This window comes from Peromyscus maniculatus, chromosome 18, assembly GCF_049852395.1.
Source record: "Peromyscus maniculatus bairdii isolate BWxNUB_F1_BW_parent chromosome 18, HU_Pman_BW_mat_3.1, whole genome shotgun sequence".
Lineage (NCBI taxonomy): Eukaryota > Metazoa > Chordata > Mammalia > Rodentia > Cricetidae > Peromyscus > Peromyscus maniculatus.
In genome coordinates this window covers 42,510,269-42,521,991 of record NC_134869.1, presented here as the reverse complement: position 1 = coordinate 42,521,991, position 11,723 = coordinate 42,510,269, and the positions used below count along the sequence as shown (strand labels likewise).

The following is an 11,723-nucleotide window of genomic DNA, read 5'->3' as shown; positions in this document are numbered from 1 at the left end:
TACAAACTTGAAGTTAATTTTGTTATACTATATATATATATATATACATACATATATATATATATATATATTTCTATTCTTGTTTGAGGTATTGTTTATATAACTCATTTAAAATTGTAATGGATAATTAAAAATAGATTAATAATTAGTCATCTATGATAATCATATTTGTAGCCATGTTAGTTAAGTCTTCTAGGTATACATAGATATATTTCAGATAGATAGGTAATCTTCAAACACTTCATAGACCTAGAGAATATGGCATTTAAATAACTTAAAATTCTGTTGACGCGAGACACAATTGCCCCTGGCTGCACCAATTGATCCCGAGAGAATGTTGGGCTTCTAAGACATTTCCATTTGGAAGTTTGTCTTTTTGGCACAAAATGGCCTACTGGGCAAAGAACTGCCCTTGCCTTGATGGCTGACAGTTCAAATGCAATGCTGACCTTTCTGGACAAGCGGGACACAAGGAAAGTGACCACTGTACTCTGCCAAGACAGGGTAAGATGGTCTCTCAGAATTCCTGCTTCTGAAAATGGTCTGTCAGATACTCTAGGCCTGTAGCCAATTTGAATGCACCAACAATGCTGAGAAACATTAGGTGACTGTCCAGGCTGCCAGCTGTCTTGGTCTACTTTTGCAAGATTCCCGAAAGTTGCTTGCATCCATCTACCATTTCTCAGGTACCATTATGTTCCTTCTCAGGTCTTTGATGTGGTTGAAAACTAGATAGTTGTAATTTCCTCAGTTATGATAAAAGATAAGTTAGATATAAAACCTTAAATTCACAAATATAAGATAGATAGGACATCTTCTTTAATATTGTAACTGTAATTCTTGCTCGATAATTGTTTTGTTATATGTAATTTTACCATGTTAAAGTTAAAACCTTCCTTTTTAAAAAAAAAAAAAAAAGAAAAGGGGAAGTGCTGTGGATATCACTCTATATAAATAAAACACTGATGGCCAGTGACCAGGCAGGAAGTATAGGTGGGACAAAGAGAGAAGACAATTAGGGAAACAGGAAGAAGAGGGGAGGGACACGGCAGCCACCGCCAGGACAAGCAGCATGTAAAGACGCAGGTAAGCCACCAGCCATGTGGCAAGGTATAGATTTATAAAAATGGGTTAATTTAAGATAAAAGAACAGTTAGCAAGAAGCCTGCCACGGCCATGCAGTTTATAAGTGATATAAGCGTCTGAGTGATTATTTTATACGTGGATTGTGGGACTGCGGGGCTTGGGGAACCTGGAGAGAAGCCCTCCAGCAACATATCTCTGAGTTTGAAGCCAACCTGGTCTACAGAGTGAGTTCCAGGACAGCAAAAAAAAGTATTTCCTGTGTTTGTTTCTATGTGCACCACATCCATGCCTGGTTCCAGAGGAGGCAAGAAGAGGCTGCCAGATCCCTTGGTACTGAAGTTATAGTAGTGAACGTCCATGTGGGTACTGGAAATCAAATCCTGGTCCTCTGCAAGAGCAGCCAGTGCTCTTAACCACTGACATCTAGCCCTTAAAATAAAAAGTTAATTTGAGATGACTCAGCAGTTAAGAGAACTTGGGGGCTCTTCCAGAGGATTGGGGTTCAATTCCTCTCACTAACTCCAATCCCAAGGGATCTGACACCCTTCTGACCTCAGAGAGGACAGTCAACATGCAAGCAAAACACCCATACACATTTTTTTTTAAGTACAAATAATAGCTAAGATGTATGGGCTATACACTAGATACTGTTTATTTTTTCGGGACAGGGTTTCTCTGTGTATCCCTGGCTGTCCTGGAACTCACTCTGTAGACCAGGCTGACGACAAACTCAGAGATTCACCTGCCTCTGCCTCCTGAGTACTGGGATTAAAAGTGTGTGCCACCACTGCCTGGCCAGATGTTTTGAATTGTTTTCCATATATTATTCTGTTTAATTCTCTGAACAGCTGGTGAGATCATCCCATTATTGGACCTTTTATACATAAATAAACTGGTAATATAGAGAAATTTCTTATCTGGTGATGTCTGGTAAGTGACAAATACCAAGATTTTACCCCAATCTGGCTCCTGCTTTTCTTAAGTATTCTAGCTGAACTAGAAACTTGAGCTCTAGAGGAGGAAAGACACACGCATGACAGTAGTCTCAATTAAAAGCACTTGCTTAGCCAGGCATGGTAGTGCACACTTTTAATCCCAGCATGTATGAGTGAGGCAGAGGCAGACTGAAACCTCTGAGTTTAAAGCCAGGTTAGTCTACATAGCAAGTTCCCTGTCTTTAAATAATTAATTTTAAAAAATCAGCTGGAAATGGTAACATATACCTGTAACTTGGGAGGTAGAAGTGAGAAGATCAGAGTTTCAGGCCGGCCTTGTTTACATAACAGTAAATTAGAGGCCATCAGGGCTATACATTGTAGTGAGACTGTCTTAGTTACTGTTACCCCTGTGAAGAGAACCATGCCCAAGGTGACTTTTATAAAAGAAGACATTTAGGTGGGAGCTTGCTCATAATTTTAAAAGGTTAGTCCATGATCATCATCATGGGAAGCAAACAGACATGGGGCTGTAGCAGTAGCTGAGAGCTGAATCCTGATCCTCGGGCAGGAGTGGCAGGATGATGGGGAGATTGGACCTAGTGGACTTCTTAAACCTCAGAGCCCACCCCCAGTGATACACCTCCTCCACCAAGACCACACCTCCTATTCCTTCTCAAGCACTTCCACCCTCTGGGGGCCGCTCTCAGTCAAACCACAAGAGAGACCCTGCCTCAAGGTGGAAGGGGTGAGGCCTGGAGCGGTAGCTCAGTGGCTAACAGTTGTTCTTCCAGGGTTCCGTTCCCAACACCCATGTCAGGTAGCTCACAACCATCAGTAACTCCGGTTCTCGGAGGAGATCTGATCGTATCTTTTGGCCTCCTACGCCCAAACCTCAAAATACCCATCAACATTAAAAACCAAACAAAAAGGATTGCTGTGGAGCAAAGCAAGACTACGAACTCCTTTTTCTGCAGGAGTCACGGCATATGCCTGTTACTATAGCACTCGTGATGGAGGACAGAGGCAGGAGGATCTTGGGTTGAAGTGAGTGGGTCTAGAGAAATAACTTAGTGGTAGAGTGCTTGTCTGTTACGTGTGAAGCCCCAGTACCACAGACACACAAAAGTATGTCCTGTGCTTAGATACGGCACTTCCAGCTCAGCATTCTTTCCCCCCCCTGGCTACACACAGCCTTTGCTAGCTAGCTCTCCACTGCCAAACAGTGGTGCAGAAAAATCATCGTCATGAGGGAAAACGAGAAGTAATGGAGGGGGACGGGAAGCAGTCCAGCGCAGCACTCCAGCTGTGTGTGTTCTCCCCGCCCCGCCCCCATCATCCCCACTGCCGCTGAAGGAAGTCGGTGTCTCGGGAAAGGATGTCATTGACTGTGACTTTCCCTTCTGGAGGAACCCACACTTTCATTCCAAAGTCCTTTGAGACCTGGCTCGGGCCTCTCACTCTGGGCTCATCTTTCTCTTTTCAAGCTTTTCACCTTAGCTGCAAACCAAAGGGCCGTGGTTTCAGGCAAACGTGACCTTGGCATAGTCTTCCTTTCCCCTTTACCTTAGGGATTTCTGCATACATATCACGGCCAAAATCTTACTACTTCCGTCCTTTCGTTTTGGGTTGGAGACAAGGTCTCGAGCAGTTCAAGTGGGCCACCTGAGACCTCTTGATCCTCCTGTCTGTACCTGTGCAACTCTGGGGTCACAGGGTTCGGCCACCACGTCACATGGCTACGGGACCCAAACTGACCCTCGAGGGTTATAAATAACCTCGTCTCCTCGATGCAGAGCATCGCCTGCCGAAGGACGGGTGGCGAGCTTCTTCCACTGCACGGCTTTAAACGATAGCCAGGTTTCTGGCTTGCTGAGCCGCCTGGAAAGTGCCACCCTCGCTCCTGTGGGGGGACACGCGCGCTCGGGTGCCGCAGGAGGCTCCTGACTTCCAGGACGCCACCCCTCCGGTTCACCTCCGAGGCCGTCACCTAACTCAAGGTCCAAGGACAGTCAAAGACAGCCTGCTGCACGCGTTCAGCAGGAACCCCGCCCCTTTGCTTCAACGTACTTCCGCCGAGCACCCTCTCCAACTGACATTCCAAGGGCTCAATTAGGTTTCGAGGCTCCGAGGGCCGCTCCTCCAATTAAAAAAAAGGCGTTTCAGATTGGCACCCGCTTAGACCAATAGCTGGGGAGCGCCGAGCTTTTCCACCCTATAGGAGCGTCGCGGCGAATGACGAGCAGCACACTCACCCAATGGCTGCGCCGACGGCAGGGGAGGCCTCGCCCCGACTGCAGGACCCGCGGCGGGGACGGCTGCGGCGCTCAGTCTCCACCCGGACTCCGCCATGTTGAGTCTTGTGGGCCGTGTGGCCTCGGCCTCGGCCTCCGGGGCCTTGCGGGGACTCGGCCCTTCGGCGTCGCTGCCCCAGGCGCAGCTCCTACTGCGAGCCGCCCCGGCCGCGGTCCACCCCGGTAAGCGCCTTCCTCGAGGGCTGGGCCGCGGCCCTTCTCCCCGTGACCTTGAGCCTGGGCCTAGGCGATGCGGGCTCAGCCCGGGGCGGCGGGCGGCTGCCCAGCGGCGGGGGGACGAGCACGGTCGCCCGTGGGGTCCGCAGGGCCCCGTTTGGCGATGGGGAGGCGGCGGGGCCGCTGCCTTGACCTTGTGGCGCGGCGGGGGACGCAGACTCGGGGATCATGGCGGGTCGGGTTTGTGCACGAGGTTGCGGAGCGGAGCGGGTGGGGTCCGCACGCCTTCCCAGCCCGCCGGAGACCGAGGCCGGCCTGAACTCGCCCTTCCTCGGGGACACGTCGGGCCTCCCGCTGACCTCTAGCCGTCCTGACCCCCCTGCGCCTCCCCGTATCTCTCCGTCTCTTAGCCAGGGACTATGCGGCGCAGACGGCTCCGTCGCCCAAGGCAGGCGGCGCCACCGGCCGGATCGTGGCGGTCATCGGCGCCGTGGTGGACGTCCAGTTCGACGAGGGATTGCCACCCATCCTGAATGCCCTGGAAGTGCAGGGCAGGGATACCAGGCTGGTTTTAGAGGTGGCCCAGCACTTGGGTAAGTAGCATTTTTTTTAAGGAGTGGTAAAGAGCTAGTTAAACTTAAGAATCACAAAATCCATGCTGTCTCCCTTCTGTGATGATTTTATCAAAATGACTTTCGTTCTTCTGAGTTTGCTGAAGCCGCATTCGGTTGCTGAGAGAGGGAGCGTTGTGTGCTTTTGGTCACCATTAAGTACTGTTACGCGTCGGTGCGTGTAACCTCTAATTCGTTTATCTGACAGGGGAGAGCACCGTCAGAACCATCGCTATGGATGGTACTGAAGGTTTGGTGAGAGGCCAGAAAGTACTGGATTCAGGCGCACCAATCAAAATTCCCGTGGGTCCTGAGACCTTGGGCCGAATCATGAACGTCATTGGAGAGCCTATTGATGAGAGAGGGCCAATCAAAACCAAACAGTAAGTTCCTCTCCTTGATTTGTGAACACGGGGACTCTTGTTGCAGTTTTTACACATTAGGTAATAACGTGTAATAAAGCACGGTTTTCCTACAGTACTGCTTCAATTTCTGTTGTGTTCAGTTATTGGAACGAGAGGTAGAGAAGTTAGGATTGTTGAAAACTTGGTTGTTAGAAGCCCCCCTATTGGTTATTTAAAGCTTGAGTTCATGGCGTAGGTCATGGAGTCTCTGAAATTTACAGGTCTTTAATTTCTTGTTGGTATGTAAAGGAATTTTGTTGCATTAAGGTTCAAGAAAGGGGGTTATTTATTCCCAAGACAAAGTCTTGATTGTAGAAAGTTAATGTTACATGACAGCTTACCTGGACGGGATTGGGCTTGTTGGCAGGGACTTTTCAGCACAATGAACAGTTAACTGATCCTCTTCTCTTTATTTCAACCTTACAGATATGCTCCTATTCATGCTGAAGCTCCTGAGTTCATAGAGATGAGTGTGGAACAGGAAATCCTGGTGACTGGTATAAAGGTTGTGGATCTGTTGGCCCCGTACGCCAAGGGTGGCAAGATCGGTATGTTGGTGGTTGATACATGCTTTCCAAATATAGTAAGGAAGGGACATGCCATCTTCTGAGTATGTGTTGATATCCTTCACTGATGATTAGCTTCTGACTTTCGTTCTTCTGAGTTTGCTGAAGCCAGATGCCATTTCTGAGAAGGGAAAAGATGGACAGGAGTGGACATTTTTTGAAGGTGGTTTAATTTGGGAGTGCAGAGATCTGAAATACTACTTCTTAACGTAGGACTCTTCGGTGGGGCTGGTGTTGGAAAGACCGTCCTGATCATGGAGTTAATCAACAATGTGGCTAAAGCCCATGGTGGTTACTCTGTATTTGCTGGTGTTGGCGAGAGGACCCGTGAGGGCAATGATTTGTACCATGAAATGATTGAATCTGGTGTTATCAACCTAAAAGACGCCACCTCCAAGGTAAGCTCAGAAAACTAGTGCCAACTGAAACCGTGTTTTATATTTGGTGCTAAGTGTCCCAGGACCTGTAAACAAAGTACTTTTATTTCTCACCAGTGTTTTACAGTATACCAATGTACATTGCCTCTGATGTGGGGTATCTAGTCTTTAGTTTTGGTAGATAATCCAGTTGTTTGAAAACTAATTTGCAGGGATTGAATGGAGGTGATTCACATATCTCAAGACCTGTTTTATATATTTGTATATATTTCCAATTTGGAAATTGTCTTTAGTGTTTTGAATTTCATGTCTAATGGGAGAAGAGATTTAAACAGAAACATTGGTGCCTACGTGGGAGTCCCCTGGTGGTTTCTTTCTCTGCTTGGGAACCTGCTAACTCTTCTGATTTGCGTACTTACCACAGGTGGCGCTGGTGTATGGTCAGATGAATGAACCACCTGGTGCTCGGGCCCGGGTAGCTCTGACTGGTCTTACCGTTGCTGAATACTTCAGAGACCAAGAAGGTCAAGATGTCCTGTTGTTCATCGACAACATCTTCCGTTTCACCCAGGCTGGATCAGAGGTATGAGGGAAGCCTATCGAGGACCAGTTGGACATATTAGGATAAAGATGCAGACACATAAACCTTGTCTTCACTTGGGTCTTTCAGGTGTCTGCCTTATTGGGCAGAATCCCTTCTGCTGTAGGCTACCAACCCACTCTCGCCACTGACATGGGTACAATGCAGGAAAGAATCACCACCACCAAGAAGGGGTCTATCACCTCTGTGCAGGTAAGAAGAATGAAGTGGGTAAAGGTTTCAGTTGGTAGATGTTGGCCTGGAGAGAGAGTTCAGTGGTTAAGAGCTCTTGTATCTCCCCAGAGGACTAGGTTTAGTTTAGTCCCCTCTACCCATGTCAGATGGTGCATAGCCATTTGTAACTCAGCTCCAGTGGATCTGCTGCCCTCCTCGACAACCTGCACGCACATGGTGAACATCTATACTCGGTCATACATGTGTATTAAAAAGGTAGTTTGTGCTGGGCGGTGGTGGCGCATGCCTTTCAGCACTCGGAAGGCAGAGCCAGGTGAGTCTTTGTGAGTTCGAAGTCCAGCCTGGTTTACAAAGTGAGATCCAGGACAGGTTCCAAAGATACACAGAGAAACCTTGTCTCGGGGAAAAAAACCAAAGGGGGGGGCAGTTTGTGTCTGGGCAGAGTGGCATGCACACACCTTTAATTCCAGCGCTCAGAAAGCAGAAGCAGGTGGATCTCTGAGTTCAATATCAACCTGGACTCAGGAAAAGGAGGCTGGCCTGCTTGTTTGTTTGAGGGGCTGTCTGAGACAGGGTTTGATCATTATATGGCCTTGGAACTTGATCTGTAGACCAGGCTGGTCTCAGACTCAGAGATCCATCTGCCTCCCAAGTATTGGGATTAAATGCATGCCTACTCCCAAAAAGGCTTTTGAATAGGGAGAGTTAACCAGTTAGAGTAATGTGTAAAATTTTGGGTTTGCATGCCAGACTGTAAAGGGTGGATTAAAAAAAAAATGCTTCCTAGCTGGGTCTGGTGTTATATGCTATGATCTCAGCACCTGGGAAGAGGCAGGAGGATCAGAAATTCAAGGCTGTTTTCAGCTACAGAGCGAGTTCCTGGCTAACTTGACTACATGACACTCGGGGTTTGTCTCACAAAACCCAGAAAATTAAACATTCATGTAATGATGTGAAGGTGTCTGGGGCTGGAGCAATTGCTCAGGAGTTAAAAATACTTTGTGCTCTTGCAAAGGATCTGGATTCTATTCCCAATACCTAATGGTGCCTCACAACTACCTGTAACTCTAGTTCCAGAGGACCTGACACCCTCTTCTGCCTCCTGCAGACACATCAATACATCATAAACTCATGAGGACACCCCATAATCATAAAACACAACTTGTGTTTTGAGATTAGATCTGCCTGTGTGGTTCAGCTGGCTTGGTGCTTACTGTCTACCCAGCTTAGTTTCCCAACCCTGTCTCTGTTTCATAAGTGTTGGGATTACAGATGGGAGCCCTCATCACATCTGGCTTTCATTGTTTCCTCCTTGGTGTGTTGTGGGACAAGTATTCTGGGGCTCGACCTCAAGGCTTTGAATGTTAAACATACCTTATCACCTGAGGTACACTCTTAGGTTTTATGTGCATTGGTGTTTTACTTGGCATGTATATCTATGTGAAGGTATCAGATCTCCTGGAACTGTAGTTATAGTTGTGAGCTGCCATGTGGGTGCTGGGAACTGAACCCGGGTCCTCTGGAAGAGCAGCCAGTCAGTGCTCTAACCGCTGAGCCATCTCTCCGGCCCCCTATTGTGCACTCTTAGGTTCATGTTCACTTAACCATTAATGTGCTGGAAGTTTCTTTGTTTTATTCTCTCTTTTTTTGAGGGGACGGTGTTGAGACAGGGTCTCTGTAGACCAGGCTGACCTCAACTTAGAGATTCTCCTGCCTCTGCTTCCCACCTGCTGGGATCAAAGGCATGTGACACCACCAGCCGACCAAGGATGCTAATACGAAATGTTCTTCATTTTGAGATTTTAGCCTGGGCCTTTTTAGTAAGACAAAGTGAGACAGAGAGGTTGGAAAAGCAGATGGCCTGAGTAGGAATTAGTTTGGTTGCTGCTGGTCTCCATGCGTTCTCGACTCACTTCAGGCTATCTACGTGCCCGCTGATGACTTGACTGACCCTGCCCCTGCGACCACCTTTGCCCATTTGGACGCTACAACTGTGCTGTCCCGTGCGATTGCCGAGCTGGGCATCTATCCAGCTGTGGATCCTCTGGACTCCACCTCTCGAATTATGGATCCAAATATCGTTGGCAACGAGCATTACGATGTTGCCCGGGGGGTGCAGAAGATTCTGCAGGTGAGTGTGTGCTCCTCGGGGTCAGTGGAAGGAGTCTGAGAGCTGCTTACGGCCTGGGTCTTCTGGTCATTTGTGCCATTGTCTTGGAGGGAGGGAAGTTGAGAGTGGGTTGGTATTGCTGATGAGGTCCCAGTTTCAGTGTACTTCACCTTTAGAATCCAGTTTTTCTAATGCACTTGATGAGGACTCGGGAAGCAGCAGACAAAATCCTGGCCAGGGCTTACCTAGAACTTTTCTAATAGAGTTCCAAGTTAAAGGAATGTGTACTTAACTCTGTCCTTTCATCTTGTTTTCTTTCAGGACTACAAATCTCTCCAGGACATCATTGCCATCTTGGGTATGGATGAACTTTCTGAGGAAGATAAATTGACTGTGTCCCGTGCAAGGAAAATACAGCGCTTCTTGTCTCAGCCATTCCAGGTTGCTGAGGTCTTCACGGGTCATATGGGAAAGCTGGTGCCCTTGAAGGAGACCATTAAAGGGTTCCAGCAGATTTTAGCGGGTGAGATTTTCTACCAAGCTAACCATAGACATGATTCTTTGTGCTGTCTTCCCACTCTAACCAATGATATATACTGTATACCTTTCATTCAAGGGGCCACTACCTTGCTTCTCTGACAGCACAGAAAATATTAAACTGTCCCATGACACTGAGCCAGAGAATAAGAATTTGAACTCTGGTGTTCCAAACTGTATATGTATATATTTTTCAATGTTTATGTGCCTGAGTTTATATGTGTGCATGCAGGAACCCACAAGGAGTTAGGTTTCCTGAACAGCCAGTGGAGGCCGGAAAGGTTACAAGTGAGCCACCATGTGGGTGCTAAGGACTGAACTGGTGTCCTCTGGAAGAGAGGACATGCTCTTAACATCCTGAGCTGTCTCTCCAGCCTCCAACTGTGATTTTTTTTTCCCCCCTTTCAAGACAGGGTTTCTCTGTAGCCCTGGCTGTCCTGGAACTAGCCATAGACCAGGCTGTCTTTGAACCCATAGATCTCCTGCCTCTTCCGTGTGCTGGGATTAAAGGTGTGCACCACCATACTTGGTTTAATTATATGTTCTTAATCTACATCTTTGTCTTACCTTATACTTGGGAGGAGAAAGGTGTGGTGGTGCACATCTTTAGTCCCAGTATTTCCAAGTAGATTTCTGTGGGTTCTTGAGGTCAAAGCCAGCCAGGGTTATGTATAATGAAACATTGTCCCAAAACACAAAGTAAATTTCACTTGGAAGTTGAGGAAAGTTTCCTTGGATGATAAGAATTCATCAGTCTGGCCACTGGCCTCAATTGCTGAGGTTGAATATACTGCAGAAAGTTGATATAACTCTACTACTTCTTACCAATTGTATTTTCCTCTGTGTAGGTAACTATGACCATCTCCCAGAACAAGCTTTCTATATGGTGGGACCCATTGAAGAAGCTGTGGCAAAGGCTGATAAGCTGGCAGAAGAGCATGCATCATGAGGGGTCATTCTGCAAACTCTGTACTGTATTCTCCGTGCTGAAAGCTCGGTTTCTGTTTAGGCCTTACAAGAGCCTTGACTGAAGATGTGATGTCCTATCTGAAGAGTATTTAAAGTTTTCAATAAAGTGTACACCCCTCATTTGCCGTCTGTCTTGCCTCTGAAACAGCCTATAATGCAGTTGACTATGAGAGGTCAAATTTAGCATAAAGTCAGGTTATATGCTTGAAAGGATTATCAGAAATGAAGATCCATTCATGAATGAAATTCTGTGGGTCTTGTGAAGTTTCCTGTGGTTAGTGAGGTCATAAGATCTCAGCTTGGTTCTTACAGTATTTTAGACAAATCTACTTATTTGCTTCCAAGCATTTCATATGACTTCTTTGTTGTTTTTTGAATCTTTCTGAGTAGTCTTGGTCTGGCCTCAGTGATCCTGCCTCAGCCTTCCAAGTGCTAAGATTGCAAGTATGCTCCACAAATGTGTAGTACATCACACTCCACACCCAGAACCTGCTTCTGCCTCCCAAATGGAATTAAATGTACACACAGACAAGGTGCAAGATGATTTTAATGTCCATTTTGCCAGAAGAGCATCAGTTCCTTTGGAACTGAAGCTATTGACAGTTTGGAGTGCCTTGTGGGTGCTAGGAATTGAACTGGTATTCTGAACAGCCCATGCTCTTAACCACTAAACCATCTCTCCAGCCCACAGGATGATTGTTATAAAGAGGTATCAGGGAAAACAGGTTGGCCTATTTCAAGACGGGCTTTTAGGAAGTGTCGAATATTTGTTATAATTGAGGGTCTTCTGGGCTTTGTCTAGACCTTCGTTCTTGAGGAAGTTCCTAATATACAGCCTCCAGATACTTCAACAAGCCTAGACTTGCATGTTTTGTGTTTGAA

At 46.9% G+C, this 11,723-nt stretch overlaps 1 protein-coding gene and 2 non-coding genes across 3 annotated transcripts; all 3 read left to right on the top strand.

Annotated features, from left to right (window-relative positions):
- The first annotated feature begins 4,115 nt into the window (after positions 1 to 4,115).
- On the top strand, positions 4,116 to 10,961 carry Atp5f1b (ATP synthase F1 subunit beta). Its single transcript, XM_006987361.4, has 10 exons — positions 4,116 to 4,498; positions 4,903 to 5,085; positions 5,312 to 5,486; positions 5,934 to 6,055; positions 6,287 to 6,471; positions 6,875 to 7,033; positions 7,121 to 7,243; positions 9,144 to 9,356; positions 9,657 to 9,858; positions 10,721 to 10,961. Exons 1-10 carry the CDS (start codon positions 4,372 to 4,374, stop codon positions 10,819 to 10,821), a joined length of 1,590 nt encoding a protein of 529 aa, XP_006987423.1. The 5' UTR covers positions 4,116 to 4,371; the 3' UTR covers positions 10,822 to 10,961.
- Positions 5,158 to 5,233, top strand: LOC121823861 (small nucleolar RNA SNORD59). Its single transcript, XR_006065498.1, has one exon. It is a non-coding gene; the product is annotated as a small nucleolar RNA SNORD59 (small nucleolar RNA).
- Positions 6,132 to 6,203, top strand: LOC121823860 (small nucleolar RNA SNORD59). Its single transcript, XR_006065497.1, has one exon. It is a non-coding gene; the product is annotated as a small nucleolar RNA SNORD59 (small nucleolar RNA).
- Positions 10,962 to 11,723: the final 762 nt, after the last annotated feature.